The sequence below is a fragment of the Dreissena polymorpha genome, chromosome 13 (genome assembly GCF_020536995.1).
Source record: "Dreissena polymorpha isolate Duluth1 chromosome 13, UMN_Dpol_1.0, whole genome shotgun sequence".
Taxonomy (NCBI): Eukaryota; Metazoa; Mollusca; class Bivalvia; order Myida; family Dreissenidae; genus Dreissena; species Dreissena polymorpha.
The window spans coordinates 45365158-45388222 of record NC_068367.1 but is presented as its reverse complement, the minus strand read 5'-3'; the positions used below and the strand labels follow the sequence as shown (position 1 = coordinate 45388222).

Sequence of the window (23065 nt, the reverse complement as noted above, 5' to 3'; positions counted from 1 at the left end):
AAGTTTACGTGTATTTTCTGTTACGAGTTTTTTTGATTGAGTGACTTAAAATGAAAAAGGACCTCGCTTCGTATACAATTGTTTTCACAAATTCAATATTATTTTTAAGAATGACGAAAGTATGACGTCTAAAGACAAAACATACATTTCCAATTTTGCGACTATTTTCTTTATATAAAAAAATATAAATATGTTAGGATTTTTTGGATGGTTAAATTCTACGAAACAACATGCACTTCTCCAAACGAGACGTTTATTTATGAAGTATACTGTGAACTATTTAACCCTAATATGTTTTTATAGTGGAGAAACGGTTATTCTTTCATCATGGATAATCAGTTGTTCTCTATTAGATTTTCTGCCACATTGTCAACAGAATATACAAAATATTATATATGTCGTCTTTCAACTTTCATCTTATGATTTGTTAATAGATGCATATAGATTTAAATTCCAATACGAAATTTTACGTGATACAGATGTTGTTTTTTTCCAAGGGAGACGTGTAAACGAATATCGATGAAAGACTAAGTTTCCGACAAGAGCTTTATGTAACTACAGAAATGTTGGCGACCCAGAAACGTTGATGTAAGCACCAAACGCGCTTCCGTATGCAATTTATTTGTAGATGTAGCAAATACTGTATTGACCCAAAGCAAAGCCAGTCGCACGGAACACGAATGCTGCAGTAAATAATTTTCGAATTATAACATTCTTTCAACATCGAAATAAGTTATTTTAATATCAGTATTCGTAAACACATAATTTATATCGTGATTTATATATAGATTTTGGATTAACTTTTCGTTTTCGGGAAACGGTAATACATTTAACATGCCTAGACTCGTCCTTTTAATGTTAACTTTGTTTAGTAACACAACCCACAGGAATAATGAAAAAGTGGTCTTGTCTGGTGCAGTGTTTTAGAATAAACGTAAGTTTCTTTTTCTTTAAAGATTTACTCTTTAACCAAGTATATTTACCACTCGTTCATCGACAACAAACGGAATGGTACATTATAGATTTAAATGTCATTAATAACCAAGGTCACAATACAATCAATAATTGGTTTGTTATTGCTTATATTAACGTAATATTAACTTAAGATTTATGAATGTAATGAGAGAACTGTAAACGAATATATTATTATTGAAAAAAAGGAAAACCGTTTATAAAAGAAAACAAGAATTAATTACGTTTCTTAAGATCTTTTACGCCCTAACTTATTACCCAATTTCAGGAAGAAATGTTTCTGAGTTGCCGAAGTTTCTGAAGCGATATCAACCCTACCCGTGCCTGTCTGATGGCAACTATTTCAAAAATAAACATTTCTGTGTTGACTGTCTGGAATAACAGTTTACTGAGTGTGCAAGCAAAAATTTAAGGTCGTTTAAAAGTTTTTTTATGAGAAAAAGAGACTAAGCATATGCCATCGATTGATAAAACACAATAAATAGAATTACTTAAAATTAGATAAAATAACAACAATCTATACCTCGTCGTCAATACACTATTTATTTTGTAAGCATGTGTGCATATATTTTATATCGTGTGATTGTTTAGAAATGCTTTAAATTGTTTTAAAATGGCGGGCATTAAAGAGGAGACGGCTCCCATAAAATGTGGACCGTGTCTGTTTGATGGCAATACAGTGGAGCCCAGGTATTTCTGTGTGGACTGTCTGGAATACCTGTGTACCGATTGCATACGAGATCACCGGAGAAATAAGTTATTACGTGAACATAAAATACTCGAGCAGGATGAACTTCCACAGGATATAGAATTATTTGAAGAAATGAAGAAATTATCTTATTGTAACAAACACACAGATGTCGAAATATACCGATACTGTCCAAGTCATGGAGTTTTAGTTTGCATGTATTGTCTGCAAAACGATCACATACTCTGCAAAGGTGTTTCTGACATTTCATGTGTGCTTGAAGATGTATCTAAAAACGTGGAAGGAAATTTTATTGATCTTCAAAGTAAATGTAAAGCCAATTACACTGAAATGATGAAAACAATAGAAACAGCACATACTGATATCAATAAAGTAAAGCTAGACATAAAGGATGTTATTCATATATTACAATACAACGTGGACATTTTAGAAAAGACATTGAATGAACGGCTGGATATTGAAATGCAGAGTTTAAGATTATCTGAGAAAAGACTGTCAAATCTTGAACAGAAGACGTCATATTACGAAAATTTGCAAGCTATAACTTCTAAGTTCGGAACACCGACACAGAGTATTGCACTTAACTTCAAATTATTGACATTACTAAAGGAATTCCAGACGGATGAATCGGTGAAGTCGATACGGGATAAACAAATTCAATTTATACAACCGACAAAGGTAGAAGATCTGATAACCATGTTACATCAATTAAATGTAGTGCGCACACGCAAATGCAATGAAGCCTCGGAATTGAGCAGTGATGAAGCACCGCCGTATGTGGATGATGTGAAATGTATTGAAACGAATACAAAAGATGGAGCAAAACAAATCGAAGAATCATTGGCTACATGTGAAATGGTTCAAAAGAAAGATTTGAGTCGTTTAAAAGTTATTCATGATCGAATAAAATTGTTAAAGTTTGAAAGTCAGCACTATCAAGAATTACAAACTTGTGTGGTAGCAGCGGATATTCTATCTGATGGAAGATTAATATTGTTGCAACAAGAACATACTTTGCAATTATATTCGAAAGAGCTATCATTTACATCCAATGTCCAGTTAAAAGGCAAAGTTAAAGACATGTCCGTTGTAGAACAAAACAGAAACGGATCTTTTAAAGTAGCTGTTTGCTTTGATCAGTCAAGTAAAATATTATTCTTAGAATACGAAAGCGAATTTCGTCAAAAAAATATGATTTATTGCAGCAACAGTGTTCTAAATATATCAATGTATGTTCATCATTTGGTAGCCCTTGTCGAACGGAACAGTAAAAAATCATCCTATGAAATTCAACTGCTGGATATTTGGACGGGTCACGTGTGTTACGCCTTTGACGAGTTCAAGCTCTCCTCGTGCCAAAATAATGGAAAATGGTCCGTTGTGAATTTATATCAACCCAACAGAATATCTACATGTAAAACGACTATGAAAGTTATTGTAGCTGATTGGAATACAATTTACCGTTTCAACATCAAAGATGGCAAATGTGATCAAAACACATTTTATGCAGTAGGGCAATGTGAGCACTACGTAGCACCGAGCATAAAATCTCCGATACTGACGAACGCTAAAGATGTCAAATTTGATACACAGGGATTTATGTACGTTTTAAAATACGATGGCTTGTATCAGTTATATAAGGTGATTTCAGATACAAGTTGTTCTGGGCGACGTCTAAATTCGTGTCGTGAAAACGCTGCCTCAATGGCAATAGATGAAATCAGGAATCGGATAATAGTAGGTTACATGGATGCAGATCGTGCGCACGTATTCGATTTCATTCTTCCCACAGACACATGAGATGTCTGTAATTATGGATTTCTCTTTATAAAGGGATCAAATTAAGAAACCAAAACAATAATTCTTTCGTCATATGTATAGCCTGCAGAAATATGCTGGTGTCATAAATTGTTTGATGATATTTTTGGACGTGACGTATTGTGTGTTCGAAGTAAAACTGATTTCGCTTTTGTTTGCATGTGCAGCATAGCCAGCTGTAGCCTTTCCATTTTTACTTAAAGTAATATTCATTTGAAAGATACCGAACATCTAAACCGAACCTTTTATATACAAATAACACATATATGGCCTAAAAAAGGACTTGTTCACATATTTCGTACGTTTTTAAATGCGATTAAATTAGCTGACTAATAACACTGTATTTTTTTAAAAATATTTTTGAATAACAATGATAGCAAGGAAAAAGATCAACTTAAAACTACCGGTACTATGGTTCGAACACGGAACTACCCATATAAAAGCAAGAGCTAACACTCTACCACTTAAGGTTTTTAGTTTTTGAATGGTGATTAAACAATATTGTAGTTAAACACATGTTTGCAAACGTATCGTGAAAAGCGTTACGAACGCACATATTATTTTTCCTATTTCGATTAATGATTTTCAATTAACGAACACATATTTAACGAAACTTAAAGAAACGCAAACATTGTTACAATTTAACTTCACATTATTGGATAAAATCCATCGCTCGATGTGTATGATTCATACATCAAATACATCTGCATTTTCAAATTTGTAGAAATAATTATTGACCATTTAAATAATGATTTGAAAAAAAATGAAGACAAATCATTTCAAGTACTCATTTAATATCTATAAATAAGTCGAGTTCCTCTTGCAGAATGATTGGGCGCTACAGAATTATCGATCACATTTATGACATATTGGGTATTTGATTGTTATCTATGGATTTGACGTAATTTGCTATTTGTATGAATGTTATTTATGACGTATTGGCGTGTTATGGGAGAAGACCTCATTGAACAGAATTGATGAATGTTCTCCTACATAAAACGCATCCATTGCTCTTATAAAAGGATTATAAAAATAAGTATTAGATTTATTTATAGTTGATTTCCGAATAACATATGACCGATGTTAAGAATCGTGTGGCCAAATCATCGATTTATAAACGTGCGTATTATTTCATAAATAATCCAAACGTGTCCCTCTAAAACTGAAACTTAAACAATGCCAAAATTACAAAAGAACTAAACAATTCGAATATTCATAAAACCTGTTATCACGCCTTACGAGCATGCGAGGCGCCTTTATAAGATGCGTTGCTTTCATTTTTACAATCAAAGTACTGACAGTACTGGTGTGACGATGCTTTTTTAGAGGATTGATATATATTGCATCGATTTAAGTTTATCTACATCACCACAATTGTGTATGTGGGTACGAAAATTTTGGGTAGGAAAAAAATGGGTACGAAAATTTTGAGTACAAAAATTATGCCACAAAAATAGGTACGAAAAAAGATTTGGTTACGAAAAAAATTTGGGTATGAAAAAAAGATGGGTACGACAAAAAATTTGGGTACGAAAAAAAATAGGGTACGAAAAAAAAATGGGTACAAAAATTGTAGGGAACGAAAAAAAATTGGGGGTACGGGGAAGTAGTACCCGTGGGGAACTTGATCCATTCAGCGAAACTGGGAGGCGGGTTACATTCTCGATCAAATATAACAAGACATATCTTTAAAAAGATATTCGACGTGTATTTTCTGTACCACTTATCTTTAAAAAACGTTCTGTTACAGTAAAACGTTTGTGGGTTATAACATTACGTTTCAGCATATACATTCAAAACTTGACATGCTCTTTAATTACACCATGCTCTTTAAGTTCACATGTATATCATACCAAACTTAATATTTCGTTGTTTCCTTTCCTAAGTTAATGATGCTATGTGTACGGACGTGATTTCACATGCCCATGTGCATGAACATATAATTTTTCTCTTTTGATTATTTTTTTTCTCTAATGCAATAAGCTTAGGCATGTTTGTTCGTTAAGTATGGCAATAATTTCATGATGATTCCCGAAAGTAGGTATTAGCACATAGTCGTAAGAGCACTTGAATGCGTGAGTTCGCCCATGAACACATGGTAAGATTAACTCAATCTCCGCGATATGACCTAATATGTGTTTAAAACAGCAAACAATATCCAACAAACGAATGAATTATCAAACATAGTATGTGCACTGATGTGGCTCTGTAATTTCTGTTTGAAAAGTTTATGAAAATATGCAAAATGAGAAAGCACGCATAAGAGCGAGTTTCACAGACGTCATTCGACTATTATGCTGTTTATATACCATAGTCGCTACAACGTTCACAAATGACAGGTTCGAAATAATTCCTTTTCTTTACACTCGTGATCGCGTTGAAAGTTTATTATACACAATGTATTTACTGAATTACGACAAATGTCAAATACAATACAGAAAATGCATAGTTGTTTCACTGATCTATAAACATGTAATGGATTGAATGTAACTGATTTAAAATTAACGTTTCCAAACTATCATTAAATCTTTTCCCCAGAATATGCTGTCCTATTTATAGCTGCGCTTCCTATACCTTTATCAATGATAATCAGCGAGGTATGCCGATTAGAAAAATCGAGCTTGCTCGGTCTTTTACATAGGTCGCCATTGTGAAGATTATTTTCATGGTATGATAACTTAGACGAGCTGCTTCGCAGCATCGTCAAAAACAAGTTTTCTCGTATTTCAGGAACATTTCACAAATAAGTTGAAACCATCGTGTATTTTACCGCCATACCTTTTTTAAAGGATAGAAGTACCATCGACCCGCGTGTGAAACTAAGGTCCTTCGTGTGATTAGAATTTGTTGAGATATTTTCGTTCGAATAGTGCATGAGGGGACAGAGAGGTTCGAAGAGACTTCATTTTAACGAAAAAATAAACAAGGCTAAAGGTGTCGCATCCGATTAGCACGTGAGGACTGCACGGGCTAATATTTGACGACACTTTACGCACATAAAGACCGACTAATTTTACTAAATCAAATGAAATGTTAAGCCGCATGCACATTTGTATGGATGCTTTCCGAACGGAAAGCTCAATATACTGAATATTATAGATTATAATCATCAGTCACCAGGTAATAGGCACTGGTTTACAAAAATGATATATTTTTGTAAATTTCACCACGTGTATGTAAGAGCAGATATACATCATCCGCTGCATTGTATTGTACAAGCCATGCTTATTGTAAATCGCATACTAAAATATAATTTCTGTTTTAGAACGTTTCCTTAAACGATTTTTGTTGCTGCTTTTTTCCAATGGAAAAACAATAAAAAACGATATATTTTTTTAACAACATTATAAAGGACGCAAGAACGAATAACGTAAGGAGTTTCAAGTCCGTAAGTAAATGTACACGTTTAAAATGTTGCGACCTACATAGATAAATGCATAACGACTTTTAATAATTCAATAAATGCGCGGTTAAATTCTACCATAAAACACGTATTTCTCCAAACGTGACGCTCATTTTATAAATCATACAATGAACTATTACACCTTAATGTGAATTATTGAAGTAGGGCAATTATTAAGCTTTCATGAGTTATTATAAGTTGATCTACGTTAAAATGTTTGCCTTATTGTCAACAGAATATGTAAAATGGTGTTTGTTAACCTGGTTTAACTCTTAATGTGTTAATATATGCATTTTGGATTTAAAACCTATGTTGAATTGCACACACGGGAGTTTCTCGAGTGAGAAATGCAAAAGAATATCGATAAAAGTAGAAGTTTTCGACGGGAGCTTATAATAACGACCACATGCGTTCTCATGTGTATCAAACACGCTTCCGTATGCACTTTATTTTTATACAGCAACTACAGTACTGTTTGACCCAAATCCTGTCGCTCGTATAACTTCTGCTACCCCGACCGCTACAGTACCTAGTTTTCGAATTATATTATTTCAAATAGAAGTAAGTTATTGAAGTATTTTTTTAATTGTATAGATTATTTCTATATAATGATTGATTGATAGATTTTACTTTCGATTTACTTTTCGTTTTCGGATGGTGTTAATTAATAGAACATGCCTAGTCTCGACTTGTTAATGCTAATTTGGTTTTATAGCAAAATCCTAAGGAATATTGAGAAAGTTGTCCAATCAGTTAAGGTGCGGTTGTATGATAGACGTAAGTTCATTTTTTTTAAGGTTCATGTAGAGGCTTCATTTTGAAAAATATGGGACCCCAAGCATTGAACTCAAATTTGACTAAAGGAAGAGTGCCACATTGAAAATGTATACATATATGCTTTAAAGGATGTTTTTCCTTCAAACTGCTACCAATTTTGTACATCAACGAATCATACCATCCACAAAATCAATCAAAATACAAAGCGATTTTAACACTAAAATATACATTATTTTCAAAAATCTGAATCATGTTTATTTCACGTATTTCGGCGGAAAATTATATAACTAGTGAAAAATATCGACATTGACGAGGGCAAGTTACGCTTAAATAGTAAAAAAAGTTTACACATCTAGAAATATCAAAACTCGAACACATGTCATTTCATCACCATGGGGGCAGCCATTTGTAAATTCATAACATAGAAAGAAAAATGCTAAAAACTAACTCATCGCCTAATTGACATTCCAAACGGTTGACGATGACAAATGCATTGGATTGTAATCTTTCCGTTGATGTTTGCAAACTGCACGATCAGACCTCATAAACACTCAAAAGAATAACTATGTAAGAAGCATTTCACCAATGTTTACAATTGTTGTCGAATCACCCTACTTATATTATTGCGCATAAAATAGTACGCTTACAGACTGACAGAAAGATCGATACGTAACTCCGTTAAATTCATCACGGTATACTATTCTATTGATAATATATAATAACACATCGCTTTAACAATCTAAAAGGAGAAATAATTGTTTTAAACAAAGTTTTTAATAACGAAAGTGAAAACAACGGAAGTTAGATGGATATTCTGTGAGATGCACTTCGGCTCCAGAAAAAACAATACAAATAAACTAAAAAAGACGTGTGGGGGACAATTTTCAGCTGGAAAATATTTGAAATAGGGTAAGTGATGATATCTCTACGTGGTCATTTCTGTTATTGAGTGCGATCTCTTGCTGATTAATGTTAATAGTTGTTTTACTAGTTGCGAACCAACTGTCAAAATATGTTTGTGTTTTCTCAGGTATGTGTATACACATACCCGGTTTTCTCACTACTGCACGTGGTTTCGACCGATTTGTTTTGCACGTTTTTCTACGGAGCCCAGCGAGGGCCACGCTTTCAAAATGGGTAGAAGTAATCGAAATATAAAATCAATCGGTTTGCCAATTTCTTTATAATTCTTTACAATTTTATATGTCGTCTGCAATCTATTTCAATTTTAGATGGTTTAAATTTGCAATTTGGTTGAGAGGTAAATAACAAAATTGTTAAGCCTTTGAAAAAGAATTGTGACTCTTACTATCCACCATACCTGGATATTTAAAAAGTAGTTACGTTTTAGTTATTTTTAGAACTTTGTTTAGGAAATTTATCCAAAATAGGCAGTTGAATAAAAACTCATTTGTTGTTTTATGACAATAATTTTCTGTGAAATGTTGCTAACTTGACCTTGTATATGTATATAGCTTTGTATTTATTCAACTTAAGGTAGTGCATATCCTTCCTAACTTTAGATTGAGATTTTGTAAATTAGTGTAAAAATGTATTGGTTTTAAACCAAAATATGAATAAAGCACACAAATATTGAATGTCAAAAATGTGTTTATGTTATTCTATCCGTCTTTAGCTTTAAAATGATTTATAGTTTGACCATATTGTACCACATTGAATGAAGAAAAACCAAAGCGAATTTTTAATTAATTTTATCCCCCCCCATGAACCTTAACATTGTTTATCTGAACCAAGTATATTTAAGGACATAGTTCTATCACTTTCTGAAATGGTCAAAAGTGGGTGGAGTAATGTCAAATAATAATTTCTCATACTAGCATTCTATATTAAGTATGGAACAATATGCACAACTAAAAAAACATATACTTTAGAGATACATGAACCAGTTCTAATGAAATATTTCAAAAAGAGTAAATAATCACATGTTTTCACCTTATAAACCACTTTCTGCTTGGGCGTTGTAAGTCCTTATTTTATTTTTTTGTTCATAAAGACATTGACACCAGCTGGAACCTACACTACTGTAGAAGATAATGTTAGAGTAATATTAAATATAACAAACTAGAAACACTGAAAAAAGGATCATTTCTTGTAAGAAAAAAAGGAAAAAAATGAGTCTAAAAATAGTAGGAAAAAGTATGGTTGACCAGAAATGACAAATAGAAATTTGATTGAAACTTTTTGAAACAGTGTAAAACATCACTTTAACAAACACATTTATATATCATTATCTATAGCTATATTATTAACATACGCTATAAAATTAAAGGGATTTTATAAAAAGGTTTTCAATATTTCTGTATCTTTCATATTTATGTTTTTTTAATTATCATGTCCCACAATACTTTTTCAAGTGTACTTTTTTGACTCGAGTTGTTTACATTTTTTTCTTGCACACAAGAATCCTTTTTTCAGTGTTTCTTTTGTGTTATATTTAATAATACTCTAACAGTATATTCTTCAGTAGTGTAGGTTCAAGCTGGTGTCAATGGATTTATGAACAAAATAAGAAAACAAGGACTTACAACGCACAAGAAGAAAGTGGTTTATAAGGTGAAAATATGCGATTCTTTACTCTTTTTAGCTCACCTGAGCACAATGTGCTCATGGTTAGCTTTTGTGATCGCCTTTTGTCCGTCGTGCGTCGTCCGTTGTCCGTTGTGCGACGTCAACATCTGCCTTGTTAACTCTCTGGAGGCCACATTTATTGTCCAATCTTCATGCAATTTGGTCAGAAGATTGGTCTCAATAATATTTTGGATGAGTTTGAAAATGGTTACGTTCGCTTGAAAAACATGGCTGCCAGGGGGTGGGGCATTTTTCCTTATATAGCTATATATTGGTATAGTAAAATATTGTTAACACTCTAGAGGCCACATTTATTGTCTGATCTCCATGAAACTTGGTCAGAAGATTCTTCCCAATAATATCTTGGACGAGTTCGAAAATGAAGCTGGTTGGTTAAAAAACATGGCCACCAGGAGGCGGGGCATTTTTCCTTATATGGCTTTAGTAAAACATTGTTAACACTCTAGAGGCCACATTTATTTTCAGATCTTCATGAAACTTGCTCAGAAGTTTTGTCCCAATGATATCTTGGATGAGATAAAAAATGGTAACATTTGCTTGAAAAACATGCCTGCCAAGGGGCGGGGCATTTTTCCTGATATGGCTTTATATGGCCATAGTAAAATCTTGTTAACACTCTAGAGGCCACATTTATTGTCCAATCTTCATGAAACTTGGTCAGAAGATTCATCCCAATAATATCTTGAACGAGTACGAAAATGATGCCGGTTGGTTGAAAAACATGGCCGCTAGGGGGCGAGGCATTTTTCCTTATATGGTTAAAGTAAAACCTTGTTTACACTCTAGAGGCCACATTTATTGTCCGATCTTCATGAAATATGGTCAGAAGATTTGTCTTATTGATATATTGGATGAGTTCCAAAATGGTTACGTTTGCTTGAAAAACATGGCTGCCAAGGGGTGGGGTATATCTTTCCTTATATGGATATAGTAAAATCTTTTTAACACTCTAGAGGCCACATTTATTTTCCGATCTTCATGAAACTCAGCTGAATGATTCATCCCAATAATATCTTGGGCCAAAATGAATAAACCGGTAAACTTTTTACATTATGAAGGTATAAAAAAGGTTCTTTCCACATACATTGTCTCGGTGCAAAATGTAAAATTAAAAGATTATAACGTACATTCATATCCCATTTTGTCGACCTATATAAAACCTATCTTTCTGAATTCTTGTAATAAGTTACTATACAATATGTTAAAAGAGAACTCTGAAATCCCCACATACCAAACAAAATGGAATGAATACTTTGCAGACGACTCCATACAATGGAAAAATGTCATTGGACAAGTGTTTAAAAAAACGAATAATACATATATTCAATGGTTACAAACTAGAATTATCCACAGAATATTGGGAACAAACTCACTCCTTTTTAAAATGGGCTTGTCCGATAGTAAAACATGCACTTTTTGCAAAATGTCAGAAGAATCAATTACCCATTTATTCTGGGATTGTAACACAGTAAAAATAGTTATTAAAGATATCTCGGATAGCTTAAAAAACGCAAATATACAAATAGTAATAAACAGTAAAATGTTCCTTCTCGGTGATACAAACGTAAATGACAACTGCTTTATTCTTTTCATGGAAGTTAAAAAGTACATATTTGAATGCAAAAGGAAGGAAGTAATTCCAAATTTTCAGGGATTTAAGGCTAGCCTAAAATTATCTTTAAATATATATGAAAACACAACAAATGAATCAAATGAAGGAATTTTTTGGATAGTTATAAGATTAATATGTAATTCATAATGCATGAATAACAAAAATAACTGTTATTAACTCGCATTATATATGAAACTTGCAAAATGTGTTTTCTTAATCAAATGTCACTATGTTGTTTGCATACTGATCATAAAGTTTATATTGATTGTGTTGTAAACTGCACTCGAATTGTAAAATCAAACTTTGTTAAAAAGGTCCATTTTTAATGACACTAGCACATGTACTAGGTTTTTATCTTTTTGAACAATGTAACCATAGTAGTTGTAAATCTGACTCTTTTCTTGTATTACTATGTTGTTAGCAAATTGATCATAAAGTTTATATCGATTGTGTTGTAAACTGCACTATAAGTGTAAAATCAAACTTTGTTAAAAAGGTCCATTTTTAACGACACTAGCAAATGTACTAGGTTTTATCTCTTTGAACACTGTAGCCATAGTTGTTGTAAATCTGATCCTTTTCTTGTTTAAGAATTAACACTCAATATTATTGTGCTATACATACATAATTATTTAAGTTAAGTAAAAAAGGTAAAAAGGTTGAAGGAAGTATGATCCTAATTCAGTTTGAGTAATGATTGTATTAATATAGCGAAAACACATTACATATGATAATTTAAGTATATGAAAGAACATGCCTTTGTAAATTGCGTGTATATGTAATATGTATATATTATGAATGAATAAAAGCTTTTAAACAGGAGAAAAATAAAAAATAAAAAAAAATAAATATCTTGGGCGAGTTAAAAAATGATGCCGGTTGGTTGAAAAACATGGCCGCCACGGGTGCGGGGCATTTTTCCTTATATGACTATAGCAAAACCTTGTTAACACTCTAGAGGTCATATTTATTTTCCGATCATCTGGAAACTTGGTCACAAGATTTGTCCCAATGATGTCTTGGATGAGTTTGAAAATGGGTTTGGTTGCTTTAAAAGCATGGCCACCAGGGGCGGGGCATGTTTCCTTATATGGCTATATATGGCTATAGTAAAACATTGTTAACACTCCAGAGGCCACATTTATTGTCCAATCTTCATGAAATTTGATCAGACGATTGGTCTCAATGATATCTTGGATGAGTTCGAAAGTAATTATGTTTGTTTGAAAAACATGGCTTCCAAGGTACGGTGCATTTTTCCTGATATGGCTACAGTAAAATCTTGTTAACACTCTAGAGGCCACATTTACTGTCCGATCTTCATGAAACTTGGTCAGAAGATTTATCCCGATAATATCTTGGACAAGTTAAAAAATGATGCCGTTTGGTTGGATACATGGCTGCCAGGGGGCGGGGCATTTTTTCTTATATGGCTATAGTAAAACCTTGTTAACACTCTAAAGGCCACATGTAGTTTCCGATATTCATGAAACCTGGCCAGAAGATTTGTCCCAATAATATCTTGTTATCTCAGGTGAGCGACTTTGGGCCTTTAAGGCCCTCTTGTTGAAAGATTTCATTAGAACTGGTTCATGTATCACTGAAGTATATGTTATTTTAATTGTGCACATTGTTCCAAACTTTATATAGAATGTTAATATAAGGAATTAGTGTTTTACATTACCCCACCCACGTCTGACCATTTCAGAAAGTGATATGTCCTTAATCACTTGGGTTTAGGCAAGAAATCAAAGTGTGCACGATATAGTTAAGTTCGTAAATAATTAATGTCAAGACAATCAAACTATTCATTTTCTATTTCCAATACGTACCTATTCGACACTCGCGATTAATAAATGTAATACGAGAACTGTAGAAAGTAAATGTATAATTATTCAAATAGAATATCACATTTTTACAAATTAAACTATCGATTAATCGAAAAGATAACAACCCTATCCGTACTTGATTGTAAGAGACAGAGAAGTATTTCTATGTTGACTGTTAAACCAGTACTGTTTGTGCACGTAAACATGAAAACTGCAAGTCTTCCCGTGAACATACAATAGTTGAAGACAGTGATTTTTAGTGGTATTAAGAGGAGATCAGACTAAGCCTACGATATTGATCGGTTTTACACAATAAACATAATTACTTAAACACACACATTCAATGTGTAGACCTCGTGCACAACACAATATTAAAGTTACAAGCATGTGTGCATAGATTTTATGTCGTGTTATTGTTAAGAATACTATCATATTTCAGGCAGTGACTTTTCACAATGGCGGCCATTAAAGAGGAGACGGCTCCCATAAAATGTGGACCGTGTCTGTTTGATGGCAATACAGTGGAGCCCAGGTATGTATGTGTGGACTGTCTGGAATACCTGTGTACTGAGTGCATAAGAGATCACAGAAGAAATAAGTCATCGCGTAAACATAAAATACTTGAAGAGGAAGAACTTCCCATGGATATTAAATTATTTGAAAAAATGAAGAAATTATCGGATTGTACAAAACACACAGATATTGAAATAGACCAATACTGTCCAACTCATGATGTTTTAATTTGCAGGTATTGTTTGCAAAAGGACCACACACTCTGTGAAGGTCTTTGTGATATGTCATGTGATCTAGACGAGGAATCCAGACGTAAAAAGTGGAACAAAATATCCATGATCTTCGAAGAAAGTGTGAAACAAATTACACTGAAATGATGCAAACATTAGAAGAAGCCCAGAATGGTATCAATAAAGTGCAAAAAGACATAAATAATATTATTCATATATTAAAACACAACATTGATATTTTAGAAAAGACATTAAATGAAAGGGTCGAAAATGAAACTCAGCGTTTAAGACTCTCCGAGCAAAAAATGTCAACTCTTCAACAGAAAGTTTCATGTTACACAGATTTGCACGCTATAACGTCCAAGTATGGGACATCAAAGCAGAGAATTGCCCTTGACTTCAAAGTGTCAACCTTACTGAAGGAACTCGAGACAGATAGCTCCGCGAAGTCCGTAAAGGATAAACACATACAATTTATACAACCGACACAGGTAGAAGATATTATAACCATGTTACATCAATTCGATGTAGTACGCACACGCAAAGACATTCAAACATCCGAATTGAGCAGTGATGAAGCATCGCTGTATGAGGATGCAGTGAATTGTATTGAACCGAATACAGAAGAGGAAGCCAAACACGAGGTAGAAACATTGGCAACATGCAAAATGGTTCCACAAGAGGAAGAAACATTTGCAACATGCGAAATGGTTCCAGTCAAAAATTTGCTTAGTTTGCAGGTCATTCGTGATCGAATAAGTTTGATAAAGTTGGAAAGTCTTAATGCAGAGACTGGCGTGTTCGAGACATGTGTAGTAGCAGTTGACATTTTATCTGATGGTAGAACAATATTGTTGCTCGGAGAAAATAAATTGCAATTACATTCTAAAAAAATATCATTGACATCAAAATACAAGTTGCAGCACAAAGTTAAAGACATGTGTTTTGTAGAAGAAAACAAAAACGGAGCTTTTCAAGTAGCTGTATGTTTTTATCAGTCATGTAAAATAATATGTTTAGAACATGTAAGCGAATTTCTCGAAAAACATGAGATTAATTGCAGCCACACTGTTGTCAATATATCAATGTATGTCCATCATTTGGTAGCCCTTGTCGAACGGAAGAGTTCGAAATCATCCTATGAAATTCAGCTGCTGGATATTCCGACGGGTTGTGTGTGTTACGCCTTTGACGAGTTCAAGTTCTCCTCGGCACAATTTTCCTATATGCCCGGTGTGTCAATATGTAAACCCAACAGAATATCTACATGTAAAACGACAATGAAAGTTATTGTCGCTGGTGAGCAACATATTTACCGTTTTAACATTAATGACGGCGAATGTGAGCCTAACACGTCGTATGCAGTTGGGCAATGTGAATGGAAATACAGAACAGATGTAGACGAACCATTTCTCCTTAATTATACTGACAATGTTAAATGTGTCAAATGCGATAGACAGGGAAATATGTATGTTTCAGCATACTATGGCTTGTATCAGTTATATAACTTTAATGCAGACAAGTGTTCTGTGCGTAGTATTATTCCAAATTGCAGAACAGTTGCGTCCTTTGCTATAGATGAAATCAGGAACCGCATAATAGTAGGTTACATGGGTGCAGATCGTGTGCACGTATTCGAGTACATTATTCTTACAGACACATGAGATTTCTGCAAATATATTTTTCATCAAAAGTTAAAATATGAGCTACATTTGTCAAACTTTCGTCATATGAATAACCAGTGAAAAATGCACAAGTCGTTCGTCGTTGGATGATACATTACGACGCATATTGTTTTAATGAAGGAAAACTGATTTTACTTTTGTTTTTAAATGCAGAAAATCACGCGATATCTGTTTTTTATACATAAGCATAAAAATACATAAAAGCGCCAAGTTCTAAAATTAAAGTATGAATGTTTAAACCGAACCGATCATTAATATTGATATGCTGCAAGAATAGGAAATCAATGATTCAATTATTTGCGATCTGGATTTATTTGCTACAAAGAAACGAGAGCTTTCAAAACGGTTTAAACGATTGAAAAGAGATCTTAAATGCACATTAATTTTTGACGATGCTGGAACAGCAGCGTCCAAGGTTTGATAACCAGTAAAAAAAATTTTAACAATGCGACTTATGTAAAAGACCGAGCCAGTCCGGTTGAGATAACTCGATTTTTCAGTTACTTCCCTTGGCATTCGCCACTGCGTAGGAGATTGCTCGTTGATTTTCATTGATAACATTCTCCTAGCAGAGTTGTCGTTCGTGTTGATAAAGGTAAATATTAATAGAACAGCATATCCTGGGGAAACAGATTCAATAAGTGTATCAGAACGTTGATTTCAAATTAGTAATTTTACATCCATTTTATTTTTATGGACCAATGAAAAAACTACATGTATATATTTTCTCTATTTTGTTTGATATTTGTTCTCGATTTAGCAAATAAATTGCGAATAAAAACATGTAAAATTAACTTTTTACGTGATCACAAAACTATAGAATGCGAACGATTTCGAACCTGCAAATTGTAAACGCTGAACTGCTATGATATATATAGACAAACCAACATTTCTTTGCGTAATTGTCCGTCCCGCTAGCGCAGTGGTAAGGACGTTCGCTTTTCACCTTTACGACACCGGTTCGATTCCCGCTCCCGGCGCAATGTTATATTTTGTATGTTTTGTGGTCACCATTCCTGACAGTTGTTTTTTTCCGGAAAATCTCATCCCCCGCCCCCCCCCCCCCCGCAGCATTTGACCATATAAAAAATTAACAAGTATTTCAGTACAAAACAAATAGCTGGAAATTGCAGCTATCATTCAAAATTCGTCCCAACTGTCGTCAATCTAATCTTATTAGGTAGAAGTGCTGGACACACTTCGGGTCCCAACATTATGCAGCCTCAGCGCGGAGGTAACTCATTACCTTGGAAAAACACAAATACACAGACTGGGTGCAGCCTAGGCGCGTATAGACTCAAACAAGGAACAAACTCAAGTGCGGGCACAATCATTTAAAATTTACATATTGAATACGATATTCTAACAGAAATTACACAACCACCTAAGTGTACATACCGTGTTTGATATTTCGTTCGATTGTTAGATTTCAGCATATACATGTATAAGGCCATTTCGCTATTAGTTAACTCATCAATATGTTCGTGGGCGAACTCGGATAGTCAAGTGCTCATACGATTGAGCTCACAGGGTCCGACTATGTGCTGATACCTACTTTCGAGAATCATCATGAATGTATTGCCACACTTAATGAACAAGAATGTGACCCGCCTCCCAGTTTCGCTCAATGGGTCAAGTTACCCACGGGTACTACTTCCCCGTACCCCTAAACTTTTTTTCGTACCAAAAATGTTTCGTACGCAAATTTTTTTCGTACCAAATTTTTTTTCGTACCCAAAATTTTCGTACCCAAATTTTATATCGTACCCAAATGTTCGTATCAACATACACAATTGTGGTGATATAGGTAAACTTGAATTGATGTTTTATATCCATCCTCTTCAAAAGCATCGTCACACCAGTACTGCCAGTACTTTGATTATTTTACATCGACAGATGCTAATTGATAAAAGTAACGCTAGAAGTCGCTTGTTATTTTTGAAAGGGTGGAAATACTCATTAGGTGAAAATACTCGTTAAAATGTTCATATATTCGTATGCTTTTATTTTTTTTATGCAATACTTTTAACCATTATATTCATGGACAGAGAACGCTAATGTATATATCGCTTATTATATGTAACATAACCACAGTATTTTATCGTATATACTGCAAGTTTTCGTCAATAAAAATGTCTTTATTTCAGTCAAATTGAATGTTTTTTTGCTATTTCTCAAGTGATATTTCCGGTTCCGAATAATTATTTATGTATGAATAATCATTATGTTTTTTTGTGTGTGACTGAGTATTCGTTATAGTATTTCTTATCATTAGCCTGAATGTAGTTAACCAGTAGTAGCGTCTTACAAAACGATCACCGGTAATGTTTTAAAATGTATGACTTATATAAAGTGGTGTGTTGTATGCCTTGTTCTTTTTTTTAAGGGAACTTGTCACTTGTCTTGAATGAAATTCTTGCGATTGTAAGCAATAATTAATTTACGTATAATATTTCTGTGAAGAAAATCCGGATTTGGAAATGCCTTAAAATAAATTAGAAAACACGTCGCATGATTTTAGTATAAGTTTATTAAAATATGTCGACCAGTTTCGCTCAGCTCATAAGGTCATAGGACAACCCTTTGACTTGAACGTTAAAATAGTCAAAGTTAAAATGTCTGACTTTTGCCAAAAAAGATGTAACTCATCTTTTAGTATGTAGTGGTTGTAAATTGGACAGACACGTGATAAACTTCGAAATCGACGGACAGTTCATAAGCAACAAATACGGAACCCCTAAACAAGACGATTTGTATATATAATCAAATTATATGTATGCCATAAATAGCACTTTTTAATTCCAGACTGGGTGTATCACGAATATATTCAATTGATCACGCTAATACTTTTTTTAGTATACACTATTTTTCGTTTATATTTTCTATCATTAAGCTGCACATCATTTTCCGTCGATCCTCCATGTTCTATATATTAGAAATGTAAGAGAGAATTCCATTTACAGGGACGTTTTCACAGATATGGGAATGTATTGAAGTTTATCATAAAATGTTTCAAGTTGATAAATGTAAACACATGGAAATAAACAGCTCCAGTAAAAAAAAACAAGAATAAAATTAATGAAAGAACAAAGTAATTTTGAACTGGGCTAGAACCACTGACCCTTGGAGTAAACGTCAAGCATTTAAACCACTCGGCCATCTGTACTCTTATAATGTGATTTATGTGATATTTGATACTATATATAAGCAATGCTCGTTATGTCACAAACTACGATAACAGCAGAACTCTTTGAATTACTGAATCGTTTCGCGTTTGTTACGCCTTATAATTTTTATGTTTTTAAATCGTCAAAAGATTCATATCAAGGATTTGTTAGATCATGGTAAATGTTCAGTATATCTGTTCTCTCCCAAATATCATCACTACGACAAAAATTGCAAATCTGAAACAATTTTTGAATGTTGTCAATTTACCAGCACGTACAAATGTCCCTTTAACAAATATTCACTGTACTTTCAATTAATGTGTGGGCAAAAGAAATATGCGACTTTACGCTCGGTTTGTCAGAATATATTGACAGAAGTATCGATTGCAATCGTGATGTATAAGTTAATTGGTTTGTTCTCAATGAATCGGACGTTATTCGATTGATTTTTATGAATGATATTCATGTTGCATTGCTGTGTTATGGTTTGTATGTGCACTCAACTCAATCACTTCCCTTGCATAATCATGTGTCATGTCCTATGGCCTATGTCCACCTCTAATGACATTTGTTGATTTCATGTTAGGCTATATCTCATGTAAAAAATGCCAGATCTTGTGGGTGGTATGGGGTTTTGGATGATTTGTGTATACATAATCACAAAAATGGGAGTTTTTTTTCCAAGGGCCATTACCTAGTTTTATTAAAGGTTATTCTAGTCATATAAAAACAGATATATGTGTGTATACATGTGTTCAACTGCAATGTGCTATTTGAATGTGTACAATATTTATATCCATGTCTTTTCTTGTTTTTATACTTTGAAGAAATAATCTGTTCTATATAAATGTAAAGTCTTTATTGAAGTTCAGAATGTATTACTAATGGAGTTCTTTTCGATTCTAGAATATCAAATTTATTAAGGCAATAATTTCTACAATTATGGTCATTCTTAGAAAAGGTACTTATGATAAAAAAGAAAATTTAAATTTCCTGTTATTTTTGTAATTGACACTGTTGTTACCGATTAATTGGTTCTGGAATGGTAATGGTATTGATGATTTTAATGGATTAGGTTCTTCTGCTGTTCTAATGATTTTGGTTGGTGTATATTTTGACATTTTTATTAATAAAACAATGAATAGCTCATATCAAAAATTTGCTTTTGATATTTTTTTTTGTGTAAATGCTTAAAATAATTTTATATTTTGATATCAATGGATACATTTCATCTAAAAATTACTTGTTAATTGTACACCTTTATAACCATAACCTTTTGCAGGTTTATGTGCAGGAATGTATGTCTTATGACTAATAAATTGTTTGTTTTTTCTGTCATATCACTTTGAAATGTTTTTGATAGTTCTGTAATACTTTCAAAGCTGCTCAAATTCCTTGACCTAACATTGCTGTGCTCATTTTGCCTGTCACCTCAAAATGATGGATAGCTGTCCGAATATTTCATCTGGTGACCTATGATTGAGATGTATCCGTTATTAAATGTGGGAATGGCTTATTATACCTCACAGTATGCTTGTGTTACTTCAAATAGTGCACTTTTTTTGGTCTAGTTTTTTATAACTGTTTCTTTTAAGTTGTAATAGCTCATGTTTTTGTATTGTTTTAATATAACATTTTTCCTTGTTCAATTAAGGCTTTATATTAATTTAAGAAACTTTAACTTTTAAATGAAAATTTTAAGTTGATTTCTAATTATGTATTAATGATAAAATTGATCCAATATTTTAACTGTATGTTTTTGATATTCACTCAAATTGCTTTATTGACTTGCCATGTTGTATATTGGAGTATACTGGTTAGCGACCCATTTTCGCCCGGAAATGGAGCTTTTACCGCCTTACAAGTGTTTTATCCGATCGATTTTACTGAAACTTGGCAGAAATAATGTTTAAAAACTAACATCAATTCTAGTATTACTTTTTTTATGAAAATCTTACAAATGTAATTGAGAACTGTCACTTAAAAACACCCCTATATTTACCTACAAACAAGATCGAAACTGTACTAATTATTCGCCTACCTAATCAAAACAAGGTTTTCTTAAAATCGAGTTGCTTTTTTATTGCGTAATGATATTTGATGCCTACACAGTCTGTGTTTGCGAAATTCACGTCGAAACGAGTTCAAACAAACTTAAAAGACGTCTAACTTTGGCTCGATTGGTCATTGTCGGCTCGGGTACAACTTACATGTACCCCGGGTACTCTTAAGTATAGTTACATGTACCCCGGGTACGGTAAATACTAAAACGTTCCCGGGAAATTTAACGCTTAATCGTTCGTTGTCGGCTTTTTTTAAATTAATTATATTCATATTTATGTCAATTTTCTGTAAAATGGCATATTTATTACCGAAACGCATACTCAAAAAGCATGTTAATGCATTTTTTAAAGAGAAGTTTGTTGAAGATAATCGGAAGCGCGTTTTATGACTTCAGATTTTGGGCGGGAATGCAACTCGGGCACAGTCTAATATCGACCAGGGTACATGTAAGTAGTACCCGAGCCGACAATGACCAATCGAGCCTAACTTTGTACTTGGTAAGTATCTTCAGAGTATATAGTATATCCACGCATAGGATACTTGTTTCAAACATTTTTATAATCTTTATAGTTCCTTTTTAGTGTCTTGTTCAATTTTGTCAGAATGGTCTTTTATTTTAGATGTTTGTAATTCTATATGATATTTGTTAGGGGTCCAGGTCAGGTACACTGTACAGTTTTGACACATTATAAAACATATCAGACATTTGGCATTTTAAATGTTATATCATATTTGTTTGCAGTCACGATCTCTATTAAATGTACCATGTTGTGGTTGGTCTTTCCTTGTATGCGAAAAAAGCATACATGAGTAGATGCCAGTTTTGTCTGGATTCTGTATGAAATATACTCCCGTCATCTGAATATAGGTTCTATTTCATATTTTGAAAATGTACATCAAGACCACTGTGCTCATTTTTATTGTTTAAAAAAAAATATTTTATAAGGTTTAAATGTACTCTTAAACTGATTTAAAATAACCATGGCTTAAATAATACAATACAGTGTGTGGTTAATACAAAAGATATAACTGCAACATTATTTTCGGGCTTTATATATTACAAAGCACTACCAAGGTTATAAAATTCAGGAATGAGGCGAATAAATAAACATGTCAGTTGGCAGTTTTAGGATCACAAACTGGTTCATGCAATTTCTAATTAGCACATATTCAAATAGCTACAAGGTTATTTCAAATCAGTTTAAGCGTACATTTAAAACCTTATAATTTTTTTAAACAATAAAAATGTACACCTGTTGAACGGTTCTAACAAATGTTGTTTTCACCAACAAATTATTAAACGTAACAATGACGAAAGTTCGTAGGAATGTGCAATAAAAAATAAACACGTTTAAAATATTGCGACCATAATTGTATTTCGATTGTTAATATTTTCAAAAATCCGGGATTATATTCTACAAAAAAACCCCATGTACTTCTCCAAATATGGCTATCTTTCATAAGGCATACAATAAACTTTTGAATCTTAAAGATCCATATTCACTGACTATTATTATCAAACATGCACGATATATTTAACACGATATATCGCATTTTTGGCTACCTACACAAGGGCGATATATCGTGTTAAATATATCGTACGTCGCCGCGACTGTCAAGAAAAAGATCAAGTATCGCCGCGACTGTCAAGAAAAATATCGTGCGTCGCCGCGACT

General features: G+C 33.1%; 1 protein-coding gene across 5 annotated transcripts; it reads left to right on the top strand.

Moving 5' to 3' along the window:
• Positions 1-1596: 1596 nt before the first annotated feature.
• LOC127855663 (uncharacterized) lies at positions 1597-17173 on the top strand. Of its 5 annotated transcripts, XM_052391407.1 has the most exons (3): positions 7527-7679; positions 14170-14262; positions 14479-17173. In XM_052391407.1, the coding sequence occupies exon 3, from the start codon at positions 14617-14619 to the stop codon at positions 16135-16137; it is 1521 nt and encodes a 506-aa protein (XP_052247367.1). In that variant the 5' UTR covers positions 7527-7679; positions 14170-14262; positions 14479-14616; the 3' UTR covers positions 16138-17173. The 5 variants fall into 5 exon arrangements, with proteins under 5 accessions (XP_052247368.1, XP_052247365.1, XP_052247366.1 ...); XM_052391408.1 differs by lacking the exons at positions 7527-7679; positions 14170-14262 and adding an exon at positions 1597-1662; XM_052391405.1 differs by lacking the exon at positions 7527-7679 and adding an exon at positions 7330-7463 and having other exon boundaries at positions 14170-17173.
• The last annotated feature ends 5892 nt before the right edge of the window (positions 17174-23065 follow it).

Excerpts from the sequence above, each read along its gene's own strand:
- LOC127855663 (XM_052391408.1), top strand. The coding sequence starts at position 14,617 with ATGATGCAAACATTAGAAGAAGCCCAGAATGGTATCAATAAAGTGCAA.